General features: G+C 41.8%; 1 protein-coding gene and 1 long non-coding RNA gene across 4 annotated transcripts in view; one reads left to right on the top strand and one right to left on the bottom strand.

Annotated features, from left to right (window-relative positions):
* IQSEC1 (IQ motif and Sec7 domain ArfGEF 1) overlaps positions 1–7,280 on the bottom strand; it is a 740,816-nt gene extending 733,536 nt beyond the window's left edge. For 2 of the 3 annotated variants that reach the window (XM_074283678.1, XM_074283680.1), the window contains exon 1: positions 6,630–7,280. In XM_074283678.1, coding sequence (XP_074139779.1) covers positions 6,630–6,913 — 284 coding nt within the window. In that variant the 5' untranslated portion in view covers positions 6,914–7,280. The remainder of the gene's footprint in view (positions 1–6,629) is intronic. The other variant, XM_074283685.1, reaches the window with a different exon arrangement.
* Positions 7,281–7,961: 681 nt separating this feature from the next.
* LOC141551726 (uncharacterized) lies at positions 7,962–24,196 on the top strand. Its single transcript, XR_012484943.1, has 3 exons — positions 7,962–8,143; positions 8,296–8,539; positions 22,072–24,196. It is a non-coding gene; the product is annotated as an uncharacterized LOC141551726 (long non-coding RNA).
* The last annotated feature ends 1,237 nt before the right edge of the window (positions 24,197–25,433 follow it).

Genomic DNA, 25,433 nt, shown 5'->3' with positions numbered 1-25,433 from the left:
GTTAGTTCATATAAAAGCTAATGAAAGGGAATGCACCCATAATTGTAATTGTTATTGTTATTACAAATACTAGAGACCTGAAGCTGAAGGAATCTACTTTTTATAAACTCCTCTAGGAAAGTGTTTTTTTTTTTTAAGTGGCTTTTAAATTTTTATTTATTATATTATTTATGTTTTAATAAATAATATTTAATAAATAATATTTAATAAAAATATTTAATATCTGTTATATTATTTATAAGTTTCCATTTGACACAGTAACTTCACTTCCAAAGGAATGCTCCCCTCAAGGAATGTCAGTGGAGGGTCTATGATCCATGCTTAGGATGGAATGGGACAATGAAAAGTTGCAGACTAGATGGACTTCCTCATAAACCCACTGTGGTCCCAATAAGGTGTGGGTGCTGTCTGTCCATAAGAAACTGGATTGTTTTATTTGTATTTAAATCCCCAATACTGAAGATAGTACACCTAGCACATAAGTAGCACTGAAAGCATGTTAATTAATTGCTCTTGAATTAAATGCCTTGAAATAAAGGAAACTGACTTGGTTAAAAAATAATAATCTAACTTTTATAATACTCTTCACTATCTCCATATTTATAGTCTCAAGAAAAGATATTTCCCCCTGAACAATCCCTAATACAAACAGGAATCTGAGGAATGACCACATCATTGAATCCAACTAGGAATCCAACTAGGTAATTTCATATTTACTTCTACAGTGGTAATCCTCCTAAGAAAGGGTGGAAAGAGCATAAATATTCAGAAGTAGGGTTAAGCAGCGATTTTTCATCATCCTGCTAAGCCATCAAGTAAATGTAAACACTATGCATATACTTGAATGTTCTTATTACCCTCAAAAAGTTTAAGTACAGATTTTCTTGTAATGGATGGAAACATGGAACTCATTTTTTCTTCTCAGTTATGTAGCTTGATTGTGCTATAATAATCTTATTAAAGTTGCACTATACCCAATTTTACCAAACATAAACTGATCTGTAGAGGCATATCTCAATCATCTTGATGAAGAGGGAAGAGGGATCAGTGCTTATGAGTATTTGGTCACCCCAACTAGATGGTAAGTACCTGAAAGAAAGGGGTTCTGCTTTCTATTCCTTTTGTCTCCCTCCATAGTATATGGTACTAAGCTCTATATCCAGTAATTATTCATTATTATCAGTTAAATCAACTATGAAATCTGGTTACTTTTAACTCTCAGGGTACTAAGATCATGAAATCATTAGATTTTAAGCTAGAATGAACTTTAAAGATTAAGTAATCTGACTTATTTTTTAAATGAGAAAATCAGGGACATTCTGCAACATTCATTAAAGTATATATGGACAACAAAAATGATGTGTATATATCAATTGCAATTCAAAAAACCCATTTTGCTCACCATCAATAGGTTTAGTGTTTAGAGATCAATTATCAGACCATAGACTTTAGCCAAAATCCCATTTGTCAGTATTTTTTAGTAGTTGTAAAGATAGCTGTCATTTTTACAGGGTTGTAAGGATTATAAAACACTTTCCATGTCTTAGCTCTCTTGATCATCACAACAGTCCTGAAAGAGAAGTGCTGGGTTGGGTTGGGGGTTTTGGGGGGGGGTTGAGTTTTTTGTTTGTTTGCTTCTTTTTTCTTAGGACTCAGTGAAGTTCTGTTACTTGCCATTGCTGGTAATTATCACAAGTGAAACTGGAACTCAGGTCTCTTGTGATTCCAAGTCCAACACTACTCCATCATGAGCAATAATGGATGCTTCAATCTAACTCTTATTTTTTAAATGAGAAATCAGGTAACATTCTGCAACACTTCATTAAAGTATATATGGGCAACAAAAATGATGTGTATATATCAGTTGCAATTCAAAAAACCCATTTAATCTATTATTATGGAAAGCTAGGAGGCAAGAGATTTCAGAACCTATTTGGGGTGCAGAGCATACTTTCTTATGACTATTTGTCTCAAGAATTCTCTGGGAATACCTGACTTGGAGGAAAAACATTAGGGGTCCAGCCTGGGGATCTATTGTCACTGTTCCACGCCTGACAGTTTCTCTGGAGCTGGAGACTCAGTATTGTGTATTTCAGCAGGGCCTCTCACCAGTGAGATGTTAAATGAAACGGAGCTACTGAAAATGAGACTAGTGCTTTTTCCCTTGATGAGCACCAATTGTTATTGTTAATATACTGGTTCATTACACCTCATAGAAAACCTGACAACAAACTAGCAGCCACATTTTGTTTATTCTGAACCTGATTTTATTTTTGCTGACTGTTCCTGAACCAAGAGAAGCAGGTTTCAGCATGACTGACCCAATGGATTCTCAGCTTGCATCAGAAATGCAGTTTTTCACAAATCCACAGTTCCAACCCCAGCACCTTCTAAGGAAAAATGTGGACTAAATATGGGAACAGCAATTAGTTACTGATGATGACAGTTATAAATTCTATTTGGAAAGTGACAATTCCTTTCCCTCAGCAAAGTTTGCCACTTGGTTACCAAGGGTGATTTTTGAAGAAAAATCGATCCCTGGAGATTGTGTTGCGAGGCATTTACCAACCAACATGTGTCACTGTTTCCTATGAAAACAACAAGGTGGTTTTCCTGTAATTCCAATTCCATCTCCTGGGCAGGCTCTAAACTCCTAGAAGCTTTCTTCTGAAAATCCTATTTTTTTCCTTTCATCTGGCAATATGGAGAAAGGGCTGTGGGCACACAAAGGTACTTGCCAATCTCTCTGGAGGCTATGGGAGATAGCTTATGAAAAGGGTTATGGGAAAGGGCTAAGAAAAAGTATCATTCCATCAGAATGATGACCTCTGCATTGCTCAGCTGAATATTTCTCCATGTGATAATATGTTTTGATTATTCTTCCTAGATGAAAGTCAGGAACCTAATACTTCTCTTCAGTTTTTCTTCCCAGTATCCTGACTCCCTTGATTAACAGAGGGTTTTTTCCTCTCTACCCCACTTTCACCTGAGAGTTACGACTCTGTGAAACATCACAATATACAACAAACAGAAATACCCCTCCTAACAGCCTATGCTAGCTATTCCTTGATTCCTAGTAGGATTTAAGGTAACCCGGGGATAGGTGTCCTTTCCTGCATCAGAGTCTTTGTATGCTGACTCCCTATTCTCTAGATCTGGATTTCAGGAAAGGGAAGAAAATGGAGAATGGAAATAATAAAAACAGTAACAATATCTTCTATTTGCATGTCATTTTAAATTTTGTAAAATGCTTTCCTGAGGTGAATAGGTACAATTATTACTATCCCCACTTTACATAAGGGGAAACTGAGGCACAATGGTATTAAGTGACTTTCCCAAGTTACCTACCCAGTATATCACAATCTTCTGACTCCATGACCAACACTTATAACACTCCATTTTGCTGCAGCATGGTTCTGTGGAAAGGGCACTGAATTATAAGTTTGGAAACCTTGATTCTGGTTTGGATTGATCAATACAATGTAACATTAATCTGTTCACATATTCTCTGCATTTCTGTTTTCTTGTGTATAAAGAAAGGAGGACTGCACTTCTTCAGTCCTTTCATTTGGGTGACCCCATTTAGAGTTTTCTTGGCAAAGATACTGGGGTGTATTGCCATTTCCTTCTCCAGCTCATTTTACGGATGAGTAAACTGGGGCAAACAGGGTTACATGACTTGCCCAGGGTCACCCAGGTCATAAGAATATGAGGTCAAATTTTAACTCAGGTCTTCCTAACTCTAGGCTTAGCACTCTATCCACTTCACCTCAGTGATTTCTAAAGGTCCTTCTGGTGCCAAAATTCTAGGGTTCTTACTTTGTTATCTCTCCAACAACAGAGTTAAACTTAGAAGCATTTAGAAGTAAATTTGGTCTTCTCCAAGTGCCTATAATCTCTAAGAAGGTAGTTTCTTCCCCAGAACAACCTGCTCAGTTCTTCAGTGAGAGCTCCTCTCTTGAAGTAGTCACCTAATCATGTCATCTCTTCCTCAAACTCTCCCCTCCAGCACTTTGTGTTTGTACCTATCCAGCTCCCATCTCAGCTAGCTGAGAAGTTAAGCCTGATGCTGTTTCACTTGACTTAAAGGAAGATTGAGGCACAGCAAAAATATATCTGGGTTGGGGAAAGCTGATCCGCAAGGATCTCTGTTTCCAACTCAACAGGAGCTGGCAGTTCCCTCTAAGAATTAAGACCTGAGGAATACTTCAGGATACTGAAGCATAAGAACCCTATTCCTTTTGGAAGCTACAAGGGAAAAAAACCAGAATGAAGGAAAAGGAAATAGTCCAAACTGGGATTTCAGCACTAGCAAGAAGAAAATAGAAGGCCCTGGAGGGAAAGATCACTGCTTTGGGGACAAAGGGACCCATGTAACAAAAACTGGGGGATAGGTTGGGAGATCCTAAGCTTCTGCTTTAAACTGGAAGCTGGATGCCAAGGAGAATACAGGATTCCTATCCTATCTTTCATCTCTGCTTGAATCTACTCTCCCAATCTGGCCCAAGCAGTAACAGGAACTGAGTGGGAAAGGAAAAGAGAAAAAGAGAAAGGAAACCTGTCAGAAGGGAAGAATTCTGACAGTCCCAGGCAAAATGAGTGAAGAACTCCACATTTCAGAGTCAAGTATAGCTCTTTTCTCCCAACCACTTTGGACTACCCTCATATAGCTTAGGGAAGGGAAGTCCACCTCTACCCCACTTGAATTTCCCAGACCTTAGCCCGCCCCACTTCTAGTCTTTACTAGCTCCAATCCAAAAGGAAGGTCTCACTGAAGAAAAGCTGGCATTGGATTATGGCAGGAGTTTTGTCCAGTCTCTGACTCGGCCTAGGAGTGCTAAGGAGATTGGACAAAGAGGCAGAGAAATGGGAGCTGTAGCTACAGGAACCAAGAAATTGGTGTGTGTGTGTAGGGGGGTGTTATACCAGGGCCTGCTCTGGAATCCAGTTATTCTGCCGCTATCTCTTCACCCCAAAAGAGCCCGCCCAGGGCAGATGGCTCCCAGCCTTAGAAAACAAACAAACAAACAAAAAAACTCTCTCTCTCTCTCTCTCTCTCTCTCTCTCTCTCTCTCTGTCTCTCTCTCTCTGTCTGTCTCTCTCTCTGTCTATCTCTCTTTCTGTCTCTTTCTCTGTCTCTCTGTCTCTCTCTCTGTCTCTCTCTGTCTCTCTCTGTCTCTATCTCTCTCTGTCTCTGTCTCTCTCTGTCTCTGTCTCTCTGTCTCTCTTTGTCTCTGTCTTTGTCTCTGTCTCTGTCTCTCTCTCTCTCTGTCTCTCTCTCTCTCTCTGTCTCTTTCTTTGTCTCTGTCTCTCTCGTTCTCTCTCTGTCTCAAAACCAGAAAATCTGCTATTTCAGGTTAGGAGGCGCTCTTGGTTCAGGGGAGCAGCAGAAGAAAAACTGACACCCTTGAATTTCATTGGGGTAGTCAGTCGAGTGGACGCCAGGGAACAGGGAGGTTTGGGACAAAGCTATGGCCTCCGCACTCAGTTCCCCAGGGCCTTCGGAAAAGGGAGATAGTGCTTATAGATCCCCTCTCCAGAGAGGGGTGACTCATCCAGGCAGCCAGTGGTGGGATGGAGGGAGGGAGGTGCATTAGGGTCCTCGGCTGGAGCCTGAGGGGCAGGAACTATTTCCTCTCAGCCTAAATTTAGCCAGTTTTCCATTAACGAGCATCCAGTAGTTCACAAAAAAGGATATCCTAGCCAGGTGGGCTGGAAGATCTCCACCCTATTCCCCCCAGTATCTGAGAGGTAGGAGACCGGCAGGTAGGAGAAGTGGCCTTGGCTTTGTATTCATGAAACAGAGGATTAGCATCTGCCCACCCTAAAGAGGAAAGAGATGCTGGGACCGGTCTAACCGCCCTACCTTTCTCTACTCCACCCCTACTTCCCCCTCAGCATAGAAGGAAGACAACCTGGATCCTGAGCCAGTCCACACTAATAGGGTTAGAAGTTCCGGCCAGTATTTGAGGGGAGGGAAGAGGAAAAAACCCAACTCCCCCTGGCTGAATTCCAGGTGCACCCCCAGAACATCACGAGTCCCAAATCCCACCCGGGGAGGCAAGACGAGCGGGGGCAGGAGAGGACGGAGCCTCCAGAGGCACAAAAACACTTCTTAGAGAAGAGCACCACTTTCCTTTCCCTCCAGCCCATCTCAGCCTTGTCCCTCCACATCTCCAGCTCCACTATACTGCAAAAAAAAAAAAAAAAAAAAAAAAAAAAAAAAAAAAAAAAAAAAAAGATAGGAGCCTGGTAAGTTCCCTTCACAGCCCCACAGCCCGCCCGCCGGCGCTGGGGAGCGAGCGCCGAGAGGGGCCGAGGCAGCCAGCCTTGTAGACGCGAGTAGCTAAGCAAGGACTCTCGGGGCTCCAAAAAGTCGCCCTTTCTTTTGCCCCAGATCACTGATCTAGCCCCTAAACGCCTCGTCGCCTTGACTATCCCGTCCAAAGATTCCTGGCGAACCTCCCAACCCTCCGATAACTTTGAGGGCGCAAACTCTCGGGTGCGCCACCGGGGCGGCGGGATGGCAACCAAGTGCTCCTCCGGCCTCCGCTCCCCGCCACCCAGCCCGGCCGCCCCCGGCGCCGAGCCCTCGGCTCCCGCGCCCGCCTCGGTCCCAGCCGGCTTACTTTTCGTGGCGGACGTTCTCCAGGATGGCCCCGAGGGGCGGCGCGGGAGGGTGCGCGGAAGGGGGTCCGGGCTGCGCGGGGGCCCCGAGGCGGCAGGAGGCCAGGTGCCGCTGGTGCTCCTCCTGCAGACAGGCGTTTTCCCGGTACAGCCGCGCCACTTGCTGCTCCAGCTCCTCGATCCGCCGCCGCTGCCGCTCCAGCAGCTCCTGCTGAGCCTCGATGATTCGGTTCAGCTCCTTCAGATACTCCGCCGCCTTGCTCGGGTTCTCTGCCGGACTCTCCATGGCCGCGCCGCCGCCGCCGCGCCGCCCCACCCCTCCCGCCCTGGCCGCCCTGGGGCCGGAGGGCAGGCGGAAGGCTGGGGAGCGGCGGGCGGGCGAGCCCCCGGGGGCAAGGCTGTTCTCCACTTTCTGCCCTCGAGCAGGGAGGCCACGCGTCGGGGAGCGAGGAACTTGAAGGGGTAGGGGAGAAAGGACCCGGGAGAGGAGTCCGGTCGGGGCTAAAGCCGCCCCTCCCCGGCGGAGCCCTCCGGTTGCCCCGGCTGCTTCTCAAGCTAGGGCGCGCAGGGGCCGGGGCGGAGGCAGGGGCGGCGGCGAAGGCGCCAAGGAGCTGGGGCTCCGGCTCCCGCTCCGGGCCGCCATTGCTCGACGCTGAGCTTCGGTCCCTCGGTCCAGGGAGGAGGCAACTACTGCTGCTGCTGCCTCGGCGGCGGCGGAGGGGAGGGAGGAGTCCGGCTGCGCGGCTCGCTCCCCGCCTGCCTGCCCGCGGCTCCGCTCTTCAGCGCGCGCTCTCCCTCGTCCCTCTCTCCTCTCCCTCTGGTCCTTCCTCCTCCGGGAGCCTGGGGCTTAGCGACTAGCCTGCAGATGCCCCCATGAAGGCACCGCCGCTGCCTCTCCCGCTGCTGCTGCTGCTGCTGCTGCTCCCGCCGCCGCAGGCAGCCCCAGGAGCGGCGCGAGCCCGTCAGCGGGAGTGGGACACAGGGGGCGGAGGCTGAGGGGGCTCCAGCCCGGAGCGAGGTGTGCACCCGCCGGGCCGGCGGCGCCCGGGACCCGCCGCCTCTGCCGCGGGCTCTTCCACCTGGCGCGGAGTGGAGTTTTGCAAAGTGCCGCTTTCTGTCTCTATGGGTGTGAGAGCCAGAGCTGGAGAGGGATGTGTGAGTGTGAAAGCGAGAAAGCGAGTGTGAGTGTGCGGGCGTGTGTGTGCGTGTGCGCGCGCGAGTGTGTGAGTGCGGTTTGATGTGTGTGACCGTATGTGTGCGCGCGGGTGTGTGCGTGCGTCGTCCCTCCCCCGCCCGTCGCTGCCCGAGACCCGAACGGGAGCCTAGGGCCCCGGGGCCCGGACACCTCCGGCGGCAGGGCCACCAGCTCCGGCGCCGCGCACCCTCCCGCGGCCCGGGGTCAAGATTCGGGCAAGACCCTGGCGCCGCAGCACCCTGGCGCGAGCAGGGAACGGGGCTGGGGGAGTAGGGAATACCCGCAGCCGGGGTCCCAGAGCTCTTTCTCGCTCCTGGAGCGGTCAGTAATCAGGCCAAGGTTGGAGACGGGAGGGCTGAGCCACAGCCTGGGAGGCTGGGCAATTCCCGCTGGGCGGGAGGCGGGGCGGGGTGGGGCAGCGCTCCGGGACTGGGATGCTCCCTCCCGGAGCTTCCAGCGGTGGTGTCTTTCAGCTTTCGGACAGCGCCTGGGGCCTGCGCCGGGGGAGGACTGAAGGAGGGAAGGCTTGCTCCGGCACCGGGAGAAAGGACCACCCGAGAGGGAGCCGAGCTGTGAGCCTGGGAGATTTAACATCCCAGCCCTGGCGAGGCACTATCGTGGCGTTCTGCGTAGCCCCTCTTCTGCCAGCCCAGGGCTGCGCCTGGACCTACCCTAACCAAAGCACCTCTTTTCTGCACAGGTCCCTGGAAACAGAAGGTGAGAAAGCGCCGGAAGTGTCTGGAATAAAGGTAGTTTGCATTTGTGGAGTGTTCTTACTTTAATACCTTCTTCCTTGAAAAACGATGAGGTAGGTAGAAAAAGTTATTAATCTCCATTTTATAGATGAGAAAACTGAGGCTCCGTGCGGACTTGTCACCTAGTAAGTGGTGAAGGCGGAATTTAAACTCATGTTTCTAACTCCAAGCTCAGTGATATTTCTGGACTACAACAGGTTGCCTATCAAAATCTGACTAGGAGAAATGTGTCTTGTTTGGACCTCAGGGTTTCTGCACTCTCTCACAAAATCCTCGAGGCAGGAATCCAGCAAGAACCCCTCTCCCCGACCCCATTTCCACATGACCCAGAGTATCATCTCTCCAGGATTCAACTGAATCCTCTGGAGATAATTCCAGACATGGCAGAGAATAAATCCCTCTTTAAGACTTGTAGCGTATCTTTCTCTTATGTGTCTTTTTTGCTTCTCAAACTATCGTCTTTTCATCCTTCCCAAGACTCATAAATCAGATATTCAGCCCCTTGGATTTGAGTGTGAACACAGAGAAATGAGGCCCTGGCTCCTCTCCCTCCCAATCCGAGACTCAGAGGTGAAGGGTGAAAAAAGGCTGGAGATCTGTCTTTTTCAATCCCTTCCTCCCGGACACCACCTAATCTCATGAGCAGAGGAAAAAAAAACCCAGCCGGGAATGAATCACGTTGCCTCAGTGACAATTAGAACTAAGCATAAGATGGCTTTTATAGCCAGTGGGTGTTTGAATGTCTTCAAATTTTATGACCCATTTCCCAATTCATTCCCCCTCCCCCTTGCTCCGACTGTTGGTCCCTCCACCCTTTGGGCAATGGGAAAGGTGAGGAAGCGGTAATGAAGAAGGAATGGAAGGCTCACCATCTGCCTCCTGCCTAACTGATTTTCCTTGACCTCCATTATAGTCATCCTGGTGTGTTTCAATTATTTCAAAATCCCCAGAGTTGTAGGTAAAAAGTATCCAGCAGGGAAGCCAAACAAAACACCCTTCCTTTTACCATCCCACCCTCACTTTTCCCTTCACCCTTTACACCCAAATTTTATCTTAAGTTGGAAAGAGCATCTTTGGGCCCTAGGAAGGGACCAACATGGATTGAAGTTGGCTTTGGGATTTTTAAGAAAGCCAGTTAATAATAAACTATAGACTTAGAGCAACTATCACTATCGATAACAACTATCCTCAGCAAGGAGAAAAAAGAGTGGGACATACTGTTTACATTTCTAGTTTGATTTGTTAACATGAGTCAGACCCTAGGCTTTGATTACAGGTGCCATTAAAGTATTGACCGAGCCAGGGTTCCTGCTGTGAATCAATATCAACCAGTTTTGATTAATGACTCATTGTCCACCAAGAAGGAGGTCTCTCTGTATGACACACAGTGCCCCATCCTTGCTCCTGCCCCTTCCTTGGTTCTGTGCTCTTCAATGTTTTTTATTAATAATTCAGAGGAAAATATGGAAGACTTCTTGTCAAATGTGTGTGCATTTGTATGAAATTCCTTCAAAACTTTTGAAAGGGATATGGTGCAGAGGAAGTAATGTGCAACTGGCAGAGTAAAAACAAAATTATTTTGACATGAAGAGATGATGGGTCACTAGAAAATAAAGGTAAACACCACCATTTAGATTCAGAAAAAAAATTTCAGGATAGGTGAGATGACTTGTTTTTAGTTTATAAGAATAACTCCTGAAGGCTTTTCCATAAGCTAACCAGTAAAAAAAAAAAAAAAAAAAAAAAAAAAACCATGAAATCTTCAAAATGTCTGTTTCCTAATTATTCCTTCTACCTATGAAATAGTAACTTTTTTCATGCCTTAGTAAATAGATTCATTAGTTTTTATGGCCAAAAAAAAATATTCTTCTCAGACAATTTTTGGGTTAACAGGCTTCTTCAGATTTAGCATAGTATTATAATAGGAAAAACTTAGACTTGTAGTGAAAAGATCTGGTTTCAAAATGAGCAGTGGTAGCAAATGAAGTGGTAGCAAAATGAGATTTGCTATCACTAGCTAATATTTGTATTTCTTTGAGGTTTGCCAAACAAACTACAACAAACTACCTTTATCTCATTTGATTTTCACAACAATCCTGAGAGATAAATACTATTATCTCTATTTTATAGACAAGACTACAGGAGTTAATTGAGGAGTTAGAATGACTTGCCCAGAATCACACAACTAGTAAGTATACAGGGTTAGATTTTAATTCAGGTTTTCTTGACTCCAGGTCCAGCTCATCAAGTTACCTTTTGTCATTGTCCAGTCTTATTGGACTCTTCAGGACCTCATTTGGGGTTTTCTTGGCAGAAATATTGGTGTGGTTTGCCATTTTCTTCTTATTTTTTACAGATGAGGAAACTGAGGCACAAAAGGTTAAGATATTGGCACAGGGTCACCCAGCTAATGTAAGAAGCCAGATTTGAGCACATGAAGATAAGGCTTCCTGATTCCAAGCCCATCCTCTATCCACTGCATCACCTAGTCACTGGACCCAACTGGCTCTGGAGAAGTGAGCCTGATTAGTGGCTTTGTGCAACCCTCCCCTACTTCAGTCCAATTCACTTGTGTGTCATGGCATCATACTTCTGATGTCATAGTCCTCTTCAAGAACTTAAGAACAAACAACAACAATAACGGCTGCCCCACTAGCAGTAGGCTACCTAGCTTAAATTCTACTGGTATAGTGATCAAAATCCCAGAGTCACCTTGATTGCATCAGACAGGGACAGAACTGAAGGAATCCTATATTAATAGCAGGCTGTGGTAATGTTCAGATGAAGGAAGATAAAATTGTGTTTGACCAGATCACATTTAAAATAATGCATTCAACTTGGAGTTCCATATTTAAAAGTGGCATTAACAAACTAGAGAATGTTTTGAGGAGAGTGGCCAAGAGTTAAATGAGTCTGGAAACCATGTCATATGGTTGAAGAATCTTTAGCATAGAGAAGAGAAAATTAAGGGCACACACAATAGTTGTGGAGGCTTGTTCTGGAAAGAAGAGGCAGAAATCAGAACCAGGACTAATGGGTGAAAGCTATATTTGAATTGAATGAAGGAAGAAAAGGAATTACCTCTCAATGTGATGAGAATACATCACTGGAAGTATTCAAGGTGAAATAATAATAGCTAGTATTTATATAGTATCTTCTATGTGCCAGTACCTGGCTAAGCATTTTCAAATATTATCTCATTATCCCACATCACAATCCTGGGACCTCAATATTATTATTCCCATTTTACATTTGAAGAAACTGAGATAGAGGTTAAGTGCCCAAGGTCACACAGCTATTACATGTATGAGGCTGAATTTGAACTCAGTTTATTCTGCCTATTAGCACAGTGCTGTATCTCAGTTGCCTCAATATCAGAGATTTTTTAGAAAGGATTCTTACAAGGAGGTGGGATTAGTTGACATAAAATTCCTTCTGAATTACATTTCTTTATTCTAAATATGAGTGAAATTCAAAGACACTTATGGGAATTCAACACAGATTATATTTAAATAACTCTGCAAGCCTTAAAGTACTATATTACTAGTACTTATAATTATTAAACTGGGGGGCAGCTAGGTTGCGCAGTAGATAGAGCATAGGCTCTGAAGACAGGAGGACCTGAGTTCAAATCCATCCTTAACACTTCCTAGCTGTGTGACCCTGGGCAAGTCACTTAACCCCAATTACCTCAGCAAAAAATAAATAAATACAAATAAAAATTTTAAAATAAATAAACAAATGATTATTAAACCATGTGTATATATGTGTATACCTATATGTGTGTGTATATGCATACAAATGTCTATTCAGTGGAATCTGAGACAGTTGAATTCAAATCCAACCTGACCCATTTACTAGCTTGGTGACCCTGGGTATGGCACTTAACCATCTATTTCTTTCAGTTTACTTATCTGTAAAATGGGGATAATAACAGCACCTCCATCCTAGGTTACTATGAGGATCAACATGGTAATAATTATATAGACCTTAGCACAATTCTGGGCACATAGTAAGTACTATATAATGTTAGCTATTATATAATCCACATATAAAGATCTGAAATTGTTATTTTCATCAGAATGGAGAAATTCCCATTATTGAAATACCCTTCCTTATTTATATGAGTAACAGAGTTTTGGAGTATTGCCTGGGAGACTGACACATTATAACAATCAGCCAATAAACATTTATTAAGCACCTATAATATTTGAGACACTGATGACTTGCTCATGGTCATGCAGCTAGCATGCGTCAAATGTAGGATTTGAAACCATGTCTTCTTGATGGGATTACCTTCTATCTACTTCCATACATAAGTTCTTATTAATTATATTAGTATATTATATATTATATAACTAATATGGCATACAATTCATTGTACTGTAATTAATTATAGCTATTGTTATAATGAACACATTTTATTTCCTTATAGACAAAAATGACTGAAACATTTAAATGATTTTCTTTATCCTATTTAATGAGATTTGTTATCCTCTGCTGTGGCCATTAGCTTGTTTTGAACATGACTCAGAGATGGACTGCAGATTCTTAAGGTCAGCAGCTCTGACCACTAGTTCTCTTGACTCATAGGAACCAGATGAAACAGGAACTTTTAGAGATCATCTAGTCCAGCCTAAATCCATGGAAGTGAATTGTACAAGGACTGTACGAGAACGAATTGCCCAGGATTGTACAAGAACAAATTGACAACTCCAAGATTTGATCCCAGGTCCCTGAATTCCAAATCCTGCACTCTTTTCTACTGAACTGTGTCTAAGCTGAAAAGGGAGATCAGATTAAACAATTAAAGGGAACTTCATGTGTAAAAGGACAAATGACTGAGCTTTTGTGGGCAGTGTTTGGTCCTTAGCCAGGACTCTTCCATATGGGCCACAGATCCTTAGGGCCAGAAGCACTGGCCAGCTTGCCAAATGCCCTGATCATATGTGTGTGCATACATGCATGTGTAGAAATGTTTAATATTTATATGTGTATTGTATATACGTGTGTATATGTGTATGAGTGTATATGTGTGTATTTATGTGTATGTGGTCAAAGAGAAGTTAGATCCAGACTGTGAAAGCCCTAACAGGCTTATTAAGCTTTTCATAATGATGTCAGGTCTCAAAGATCTGTAGCCACAGCAACTTATTTAAAAAAAAAAAAAAAAAAAAAAAAAAGCAGAGCAGAATCTTTGGGGAATAAATTGTTTGTGGTTTTAAAAGAAGGAATAATGCAGTCCTCCACAACTCTGTACCACCTGCTTCAGCCCTGTTGCAGAGCCAGGTGGAAACCTGTCCATAAACAACCCCAGCTGTGTTGCCCTGTGCACAGTCAGAGCTGAAAGAAGAATTTCCCACTGAAGCATTCAACTTGAGGAAAAACCATTGGAAAAAATATTTGTTTACCAGTATAGCACCAGTAAGTATGGCTGATTAGACCACATTGCACACTGCTGTGCACAATAGACATCCAGTTAATATTTGTTGAGGGAATGAGCAACCCCCAAACAAATAACAGAACAGCAAAAGCAGCTCCTGGAATGTGATAGCTGAACACTCAGGGACCATGTGATCCAGCTCTCCCTGGCACCTTTCTTAGAAGTTCACAGCACACAGAATCTTCAATCTCTCTTTGTTCAAGCTTAAAAAAAAAAAAGTGTTTGTTTTGCCCATAGCCTTGAATGGCTAAGTGACTTGCTTAAGGTCTTAAAGAAGCAGACTAAAGCAGTGGAGAAAGGATCACAGACCTTGTATTCAGAAGATCTGGACTGAGAGTCCCAGCTTAATATTCTTTATCAGCTGTATGGCTTTGGATGAATCTTTCACCTTAATAAAAACTTGTTTCTTTATTGGGAACGTAATTCTTAGAAAAAAATATTTGATAAAATATCACAATCAAAGGATCCAACTTGATTTTCTGTCTCCCTACTCTCCACCCTCTCAGCCCTCCTAGTCCCAGGGACTAAACTAAATAATAAGCTGGCATTAGAAACAGCAAAACCTGAAAAGATCACAATATAGCTGGGCAACTGGTAACAATCCACAATAATCTGGACACAGATTCTGTGAGTCTTGCTTCTGGCATTATAGTAAGACCCAAAACAAATGAGATGAGATACAAATGGTCTTTATAGATATGGAAGATAATATTAGTAGCTAAAGTTTTGTGTAGTGGTTTATGGTTTAAAAAAAACAATATTATCCCAATAAATTTCTGAAATAATTACTATTTGGCCACTAACTGTATATCATTCTGTATGGTGGATGAGGAAGAGATTCATATGGTGTTAAAGAGGGTATTAAAGCCTCTCCTAATACAAGAAGCAACAGAAGGGTGTAAATCAGGACCAGCATTGTGGTCACTGTGGGGCAATCAAGTGATGGCCTTGATCAGACAGAACCAGGTCTGAAACCCACCTCTAACACTTACCAGTAACAATGGTAAGATCATTTTGTCTTGCCAGTCTTTCTGATCATCTCCATGAATGGAGAACAGAGGAAGTGGGAGGGCTAGCCTAGGAGTCAGGAAGTCCACCATACAGAATGATATACATTTAGTGGCCAAATAGTAATTATTTCAGAAATTTATTGGGATAATATTGTTTTTTTTTAAAACCATAAACCACTACACAAAACTTTAGCTACTAATATTATCTTCCATATCTATAAAGACCATTTGTATCTCATCTCATTTGTTTTGGGTCTTACTATAATATAATATATTAACTGTGTAATCATGAGATAGGCAAGTTATTTAACCTCTTAGATCACAAATTATTGATTAATAACTGCTCTAGATTTGTAAAGGGAGTTTCCACAATGGGAGTTCTCACACTAATGAAATCATAATTTTGACCAATATAATAATATTAATTATTACTATCATTAATAACATTAGGATGGGACTACCTCATAGAGTTTTTTATGACTCAAATAAGACAATATGTATAAAATGATTTACAAAATTTAAAGTGCCATATAAATGTCAATGATTATTATTCAAATGGGTCTATAATGGTACTTCTCCTACCAACCTTGCAGTTACTATGAAGAAAGTGCTGTGTAAGTAATAAAATTATTGATAAATGTTAGCTAATATGATTACTTTACCTCATATCCTTCTTCAGGCTAAGCTAAATAGCTTCATCTATTCATCCAATAAGAAGTGATTGAGTGTCATTGTCTACTGATAAATAACTAGGAATTTTTGTATCTGAGACAAGAGAGAGGAACATTAGGAGGTTGGTGCTAGTGGTGTACTGGATCTGTATCCCAAAGAGGTCATAAAAAAGGGAAAATGACCCATATGTCCAAAAATGTTTGTGGCAGCCCTTTTTGTGGTGGCAAGAAACTGGAAACTGAATGGATGTCCATCAACTGGAGAATGGCTGAATAAGTTATGGTATATGAATGTTATGGAATATTGTTGTTCTATAAGAAAAGATCAGCAGGAGGATTTCAGAGAGGCTTGGAGAGACTTACATGAACTGATGCTAAGTAAAGTGAGAAGAACCAGGAGAATATTGTACACGGCAACAATAAAATTAAGTTAAGATCAACTGTGATGAACTTGGCTCTTTTCAACAATGAGATGATTCAGGCCAATTCTAATAGACTTGTCATAGAGAGAGCCCTCTGCATCCAGAGAGAGGACTGTGGGAACTGAGTGTAAATCACAACATAGTATTTTCTCCATTTCTGTTATTGTTTGCTTAGGTTTTTTCCTCTCTTATATTTTTCTTTTCTTTTTGATCTGATTTTTCTTCTGCAGCATGATAAATGTGGAAATATGTATAGAAGAATTGCACATATTTAACATGTATTTGGATTACTTGCTATCTAGGGAAATGGGGGAGAAGGGAGAGAGGAAAATTTGGAAACCAAGATTTTGTAAGAGTAAATGTCGAAAACTATCTTTGCAGATTTTTTTTGAAAAATAAAAAGCTCTTATTGAAAAAAAAAAAAAAGGAAAACAATTCTGATCTTCAAAAGGTTTATTCACTATTAGGAGAAGGTAACACATAAAAGGTGGGAGGATAAGAAGACAGCTTTTTGGGCCATGGTGGTGAAGACCACAGCTTGTAGAGGAATGAAAGATAACTTCAGGTCTGTCTCCAAAAAGAAAACACTTCTAAAGGAACTCACCAATTGGAGAAGAGGAGCATTTGGAGGAATGTCCCAGGGTGAGTGAAGTTATAGATAAATATGCAACTGAGTAATGCTAATAAAATTTTGGAGAGTTAGAAGCACAGTGAGGAAGGGAATAATAAAAAGGAGTCTGAACCTCAGGAGATGCTCAGAAGCACAGCTGGGGTGGGGAAGCAGGAGAAGAATTCACATGGAGTAAGACTGTTTTGGATGAGGTGAGGGGAGGAAGCATTCTCAGGGAGGATGCTCTCACCATTGTACACACACACACACACACACACACACACACACATATATATTCTATATTTCGTTGCCCCGAGGCAAAGCCTTATTTGCCTCAGTCCTAGCTACAGTTTTGCTTCCTAGAAAATCATACATAACCCAAAATTTTTTGATCAAAACAAAATTCATTTTTTATCTAATTGATAATACATTGTTCCTTTTACATGGATGAACCTTGTATTACCAATTTTAGGGGCTATCAAGAGACATTTTGATCAAGTTGTTTAAATTTTTTTCTTTTCATTATTTCATTTTCCAAAAAACAAAGCATACCTGCTGAAATTAAGAAGAGAATTTGGAGGCTGAATAAATCTTAGGAGTGAACAAACCCTAGCATTTTTACAGAGACAGAAAATGTGAGAGAGAGAGACAGAGACAGAGACAGAGAGAGAGGGAGAGGGAGAGAGAGAGAGACACAGATAGAGACAGAGAGGGAGAGGGAGAGAGAGAGAGACACAGACAGAGACAGAGAGAGAAAAAGGGAGGGGGAGAGAGAGAGAGGGATTTCTTGCTCAAAGTCATATGGAGAGTCCAAACAAGAATACATTCTTGTTCCTATGGACATCTTAGTATCATAATCTGCCTTCCTGATATCTATGGGAAGATTGTACTTCTGGTCAGTCGAGAACTGGATTACTCCAGGAAGTGGTAAAAGACCTTCTTTTAGTTTGTGCTCACTCTTCTATCTTTCTATTGATCCTGGTCTATTGATCCCCTTGATCCTCCTGGACAACTAGCAGGATATCGATGAATTCTCCACCATGGTCTCTTGCTTATAGGAGATGTGCTAGGCCTCTGGAATCATTCTTTCTTGCCCTAGAATTATCCTTGCATTGATGATTAAATTCTGGAGAAGATCACAAAAAAATCTATTTCAGACTTTTTCAGATTCTTTCTTTTCTCTGAATGGAGAATGGGAAAATAAGAATTGCAGAGAATAGAGAGGGGAGAGGGAAAGTGTCACTTTAATTCCTCTTTAAATATTTATTAAGTATCTGCTGTGAATGAGACACTGCACTAACTATCCCTGGCCTCTGGATGCTTATATTCTGGGGGAAAACAACAATATATACATGTAGTATTATATATTGTATATATAATATTATATATGCTTATATATAATGTAATAAAATATTGTATTATATTGTACACATTACATAATATCTGAAGTTCATATAATGTAATAAAATATATTGAATTACATATTATATTGTACACATTGCATAATATGTAATAAAATTAATTCTGTATATATTAAAATCATATATTTTATATATAATTTTATATGGTATATATTATACAGTCTATATGATATATATGCATAACACTATACACAGATGTGGGCACACATGCATATATATATATAAAAAATTTGAGGGTGGTGGCAGCATTAACTATTGGGAGGGAAGATGCATCAAAAAGGGCTTTATTTTGTATTGCAGTTGAATTTTGAAAAGAAGTAGAACTTCCAAAGGGCATGAGTAAGGAGAGAAAACATTTCAGACAATAGTGGAAGGAGACTTTGAAGGTCTGGAGGAAGGAGAAAGGGTGTTGTGTAGCAGTGAGGGTAAGCAAGATATTTTGGTGTCAACCAGGCAATGATAGTAAGTGAAAATTTAACAGAAAAACTCTACAAAGAGAATAAACAATTAGTATTTTCTCTTAGAATGAGGAGCCTTTCACCTGGAGGTGTGAGGGCTTACCACTCCCATCTCCTGGGAGAGCCAATTCCCCTTGCTCCTTAAGAACCAGCTCATTTATTACAAGCAGTATAACATTTTCCATCCTGCTGTTAATCAAGTCTTGAATTAAGGTTTTGGCAGGAAGATTCCCAGGGACATTCATCTAGGTCTGGTGGTGCAAATTCCCTGGGCAGAGCTAAATCCCACAGAAGGCCATGCGTCATTTCAGGTAGATAGGGTGAGTCAAAGAACCATGTCCAGAAGCACGAGGATGGATTTCAAAGGGACCCAGTAAATACATCACATGCATACAGCAACTACCAAGCAGTGTCAGAGGGAAGATAAAAGTTTTCTGGGATTTAAAGGAATTGTTTAGCTTATCTCTGCTTTCTAACTTTTCTTCTGAAGCAACTAGGAAAACTATCATATCAGATTTTCCAAATGCCTTCTTTTAATTTTTTTTTTTCTGTATGACGTGCTCCTTCCCTGCCAAGCTTATACTATAATAGGAAACTGTTCTGTAAAGCATGTGACCCACCTTTCTGCACAACACACAAACCCAAGGGCTAGCAAGGCTTTGGAAGAACAGATCATTTTTTTGTTACACAGAGTTGTGATTTTCAACACAGAACCTTGTAACAATACTTGAAAAGAACAGCTCATCCCTGACAAGGGTGGCGGCATTGTAGACTTGGTTGTGACTTTTAAAATAACCTTGCAAACCGGGGCATAACTGAGTAGCATACTGGCTTATAGGCTCTTCAGAGTGGAAGGTGAAAGTCCAAATGCATCTTACAAATGAGGCAACTGAGGCACAGAGGTTGAATGCTTTGCTGAACATCACACAGGAAATAGAGATGGCTTGATAAACTGAATAGAGGATAAATCTATTAAAGACCTCATAAAAGACTTGCCTCTGATACATACTAGTTGTTACCCCATGCAGCTAATTCAATTACCCTTCAAGTACACTAGACAATTCTAATAGTCTATGTTGCAGAAATGAATAGACTTGCTGTGGCCAAAGGAACTTCCTTATCTTTTATCCTGACATCAATCAAATCACAGGTTTAGTCTCTATCCTATTCTATCTTAACTAGGCTATCCTATCTCATCCCATTCCATCTCATCCAATTCCATTCTACCCCATCCTGTTACAGAATCAATAAGTAGAAGAATTGGAATTCAAACCTTGGTTATTTGATTCCAAATCATCATAAATATCCTTGTCTGATTCTACTCTAAACTGGGTGGTTATGGGAAAATCACTCACTTCTCTGCTTCCTTGTCTGTAAGATAAGAGAATTGGAAGGAACTTTTCAACAAGAACTACTTGAAAACCAGAAAATAATCTGGGAGAAATTAGGTTTAGATTTATATTTTACAAGCCCCACAATTGAATGTTCAATGTGAAAATGTTGTCACATTAAAAAGAAGAGAGTAGGAATGCACAAAGAGCCTTTTGCTTTTTACTATCTATGATTTATTAAACTATTCATTTTCAAAAACTATTTTATGCAAACACCTTAATGAACACTCCTTTCCTTTTCTAAGAGTGATGAGAGCATGAGTGGGATAGGAAGCTACCCAATAAGAAGTATAAATCATACTATGAGATTATAAATGTGAGTCCTTTTTCTTTCTCACCTAAAGCATCAATTTGCATGCTTGACCCAAGGAGCTAGAAGAGTCTCCCTCCTTTCACTCCCAAATGCCCAGTCAAGAGTGAGGAAAGCATATGGAGCCTTCTTTGTTCTTGTTTTAAGGCAATTCCATATTTGATTTCTTCCCTGGATCAGCCATTGAAAACACTAAGATACAGGTCAGTTTGAAGTCAACTACACTCCACTCTGTCTTCCCCCTCCCCCACATTACTATTGATCATTCATCCCTGCTTCATTTTACTGATCTAGGCAAAAGCTTGGGCTCTAAAACTTTCCTCTCCTAACTGAAACTTAGCTGCCTGGTATCAGAGTCACACTCTGCAAGAAAACTTGAGAAGCAAAGTCACCCTGAAGTGTTTTTTAGTAACTGGTCCCAGTTGAATATGCTTTGTCTCTCAGAGAACACTTTCATTTATCAATTGCATTTATATGGTAGAGAGGAAAATACTGTGGGGTGTCAGGCCAACTCTGGATTCTTCAAATCACATCATCAGCTACATTGATCCTGTCTGCAGAAACTCCCCACCAGGAGCTCCATTTTTCCTAGTGCTCTGAGCAATTTACTTTCTAGGACCATCTTGGACCATCAGCTTATCTTTTCAGTTATAATAAAGCAACATCAAGGTAAAAACCCAGAGCCAAAAAAAAGCAGAGTTAAGAAAGGCAATATCAATCATATTCTTAGCCCTCAATCACTGTATCTAGCATGAAAAATATCAGGTAAATGCCAGATTGAAGAAAACTCTCTAGAAGTTTCCCTCCTCACATCTACCCCCCCCCCAGCTCCTCGGATTATTAGAGATATAGAGTCTTTAGTATAGAGCAATGTTAATGGTAATTCATTGTTTTTCAATTTAAAAAACTAACCCATCAACTATAGTTCTCTAGGAAAAACATAATCACTCCCTCTCATTACACAAATGGAGAAAGAGTGGGGGAGAGAAACAGAGGAGAAGAGAGAGACAGAGAGACAGGCAGAGACAGACAGAGAAAGAAAGACAGAAACAAAAACACAAAAAGAGAGGAGAGAAGGAAGGAGGAAGGGAGAGAAGAGAGGGAGGAAGAAGAGAAGAGAGGAAGGATGGAGGAAGGGAAGGGGGGGAGGGAAGGAAGGAAGGAAGGAAGGAAGGAAGGAAGGAAGGAAGGAAGGAAGGAAGGAAGGAAGGAAGGAAGGAAGGAAGGAAGGAAGGAAGGAAGGAAGGAAGGAAGGAAGGAAGGAAAAGAGAAGAGAAGACAATTAGAAGATGAGAAATCTGAAACCAAGCCTATACCCAAGGCTGGCAACTTTGCTTGACTCTGCCTTGCTTAAATTCAATTCACCTGAAAGTCAAGTCATCACCCATGATGTCACTGGTCCTCTTCCAAAATGAAGGGCAGACTGCAAGCCACATCACAACCTAAATACATGTTCATCCACCTAAAACAAATATTGCTTCCAGAGTTAAATTTTAGGACCAAATGCATGCATTCTCTGTGCTTTGCAAATATGGATCTTTTCCCTTTACAGTGGCTGAATCCTAATTGCTGTACCAACACCAATAATGATAATGGCTGGCATTCATACAGTGCTTTAAAATTTGCAAAGTGTCTTTCTTATGTTAACCTGCCTACAGCTTAGAGATGACCACTTTCTGTGCCAAGAAGCAGCAAAAGAATTGAAAGGGATTTAAGGCCCTTGCTCACCACAAACTTTCTTCCTTTCTTTCCTTCCAGGATATTGTCACTTCCACCACGCGCATTGTTTTCCTCAGTTCTCGTTGGCTCCTGTTCAGAGAAGCTCCCAAGTCCCTGGTGATGGCCAAGCCAGAGGAGGGGCCGCCCTCCCAAATCATCGTGCAGGGTGGTGGTCAGCACTTAGGAGAGCAGCACAAAGCTAGAGTCTCTTCCAGTTTTTATTTCTGGTGCCTATGGAAGAAGAGGGAGGGATCCTCGCCTCCAATAGGCTACTTTTACTGACAGACTGATGAGCTCTCGGAGCTACTGGTCAGCTCACTGCCCGTCCCTGCTTTTGTTCTCCAGTCCAGCAGGAGAGACGCTTCACGTGGACGTGGCAGCCTTAGTGCCAGCTGGGTCGCTCGGGGTATTTTTCTGGTTATTTCACAGTTGCTTTGTCATCACCTACTTTCTCCACTTCAGCAAGGACTGCCAGCTTCACCCCTCCTCCCCTCAGCTCTTCCGACTTCCCTCCCGGGGACAGTTGGGAAGCTGGCATGGGAGGACACGACCCTATTAGAAAGTTTTGGGTTCAGGGCGCTTTCTTTCCAGGGTCCAGGAACTGGGATGGCACGGGAGCGGCAGCCTAAGGTATTAGATAACAAGCAGTGCTGTCAAATTCTAACAGAAACAATTTTCTCTGGACATGTTGATTTAGAAAACCACAAATTAACATTATCAATGTTGGATTGCATTTTAAATTTCTTTTGTAAAATATTTCCCAATTTTACATTTTATTTATTTATCTTGCAATTTTACAATTGGAGGGGAATTCTGTGGACTGTTGAATTTGACTGTTCTGGGACACAGTACTAGTCTTAGAGTAGGGAATACTTGGGTTTGAATTCAACTTCAGATACTCACTAGCTTTATGGCCCTGGACAAGCAGCTTCAACATTCTCAACCTCAGTTTCCTCAACTATATGTATTGCAAGCACTGGGTAAATATCCCAACTCCCCCTTTCACTGGAAAATCATGTCACTAAAGTGTAGTTTCTAGGTTGAAGGAGAGGAAATGCCTTTAAAAAAAATAAAAATAAAAAAATAAAGATCAATTTCTATAAAATATTTCCCCCAAAGTTTGAAAAACATTTTCCCACCAGTATATACAAAATCCAGGGGAAAGCGAGCCCAAGTGAGAGAGTACATTTTGTGAAAGGAGAATCTCAAAGATCTAAGAAGTCCCATTGCTGGACCTTACGGATGGTGTATTTTCTGTTGAGCTCTGTAGAGCTGTGACTGTGTGCCTACTTTGTCCTTGGCTCCTGATATAGCTATTGAATTTAGCTATTCCAGGAATTCTGCTAGAACACTGATGAAAAGGTAGGAAGTCCTCCAGACTTGCAAAGTTCCCTATATCCTTCTCATGCTAAGGTTGGAGCAGCAGGATTTCAACGCCAGTGAAGCTGGTGTTCTACTCCCAGCAATTGGTTTTACTCACAAGCATCCTTCTTCTTTCTCTCAAAAGATGTTCATCTATCCCCAAATTTCTCAGTTTCTTTACTAGCTAAGCCCTTTCATTTTATAAAGATCCATTCAGACTGTTAGCAAATTTCTTCAGTCCATTTGAACATTCTTCATCTAAAACTTAGCTCTCAGAGAAAAAATTTAGCCTATGAGAGACATTTTCGCACTTAGTTGGAGAGTCTTTGGTTCTATTGAGGCATCTGGTTAAGATCGTAGGGGGTAATATCTAATCATTCTCTTTAAGTGAGATGGGGTGTTTTGACAGACTTACTCTAGTACTCAAGAAGCCCCACCCTTACATGGAAAGTGAGGGGATTAGACTTAGTGACAAAGACCTCTACAATTCCTTTCAGCTCTAAATTTATGATTGTAGGATGTGGTGAAAATGAAACATATATTTCTAAAGTAACCCATTGTGTACAAAGTACATTGATAGGCAATGGGAGAATATCTAAAGGTCATAAAAGATGTTGTCTTATTGTTCCCTGCCCTCTACACTGAGGGAGTTTGACAGGGGGAAATGGGAAGATGAGGGAAAGAAATTATGGTGCAAACACAGATACCAATAATAAAAGATCATGGAAGCAAAACTTAGAGAAGGAAACTTTGACCTCATCAGGTTCAATCCTCTCATTTTATTAGAAGAAGAAAGTGCCATCCAGAGAAATAAAGTCCAAGGTTATACTGTAGCAAAGAGCAGAGCCAAAATTTGAATCCCAAAGCATCTGGCTCCAAATCAATGTTTATTCCACTTCATAATAGATCACTCTTGTTAGTAATGCTTTGTAGAAGTGGAAAAAGCACTTTATGAGATCTGAAGGGAAAAGGTCATCCAGAATAAAGCTGGACCAAGAATTAGGAATCCTTGATTAGAATCCTGCCAGGTCATTTCTTCTCTTTTTAGTTCCTTTGCCTATAAAATGAGGATGCCAGACTAGGTAATGGACATTTCATTCTCAAATGGTTGTTTAAAGGGAGGTTTTGAACAATAAAAGGAAAGTAGACCCAAAATAAGATGGGTATGTAAAGGGAGAGAGTCCAGAAATGGATATTGGAGGGCGCCAAAGGCTAATCCAACTGCTAATATTTATCAACAATCAATGGTAGGAGTAATCATATTTATGAGGACTCATGATCCATCTAGCCCCACCATTTTGTTAAGGACGTGCACCCTGACAGCTCTCATATTTTAGGATCCTATGATTGCAGTCTACATATAATATACTAGATCAGATGGCCCTGTAGGGAAACACTTCCCTGACATAGGACTATAAACCAATTAGAATATTTGGAATAAATCCCTTTTTGGGGGCAACGCCATCTTTCACCACCAATCACCACCCGTCATCATTCCTGAGCCCCCCTTATTATAAAACTCCTTCATGAGGCCCTGCTCTTTGAGGACTATCTTTGGCCCATACTCATTTTTGTAACTATAGTTATGGATATGATTCATAATTAATAGGGTTGGGTGGAGAACACACAGGAATGTTCATGAAGTCGGGACACTGGTTCATTTTCCCCTATTTTCTGCCTCCTCCAAATTTATAAACCCAGATCTGCAAATAGCACTGCTCCCTACCTCAAAGAGATCTTCACCTTCTGCCCCATGCTCTAAGATGGGAAAGCAACTGAATGCAAAGCCAAAATAGTACCACCTAGTGGCAGGATTGAAGCTCCAACTACAAATAAAGTTGAACTAGCTCTCATGTTTAATATTCTGGAACTACTCAAGAATGACATTCTATTATATATTGGAAGAATAGATGTTATCATTGTTGTGTAATCTGAGAGATATTGAGAAAACGGTTCTCCCTACTTCTCTCCCTCTAACACTATTGGTCATGGATCTGCCATGGCACATGATGTTTCACAGCTAGAATAATCCTTTAAGT

This window comes from Sminthopsis crassicaudata, chromosome 1, assembly GCF_048593235.1.
Source record: "Sminthopsis crassicaudata isolate SCR6 chromosome 1, ASM4859323v1, whole genome shotgun sequence".
Taxonomy (NCBI): domain Eukaryota; kingdom Metazoa; phylum Chordata; class Mammalia; order Dasyuromorphia; family Dasyuridae; genus Sminthopsis; species Sminthopsis crassicaudata.
The sequence above is the reverse complement of the archived record's forward strand: the minus strand, read 5'-3'. Positions and strand labels throughout refer to the sequence as shown.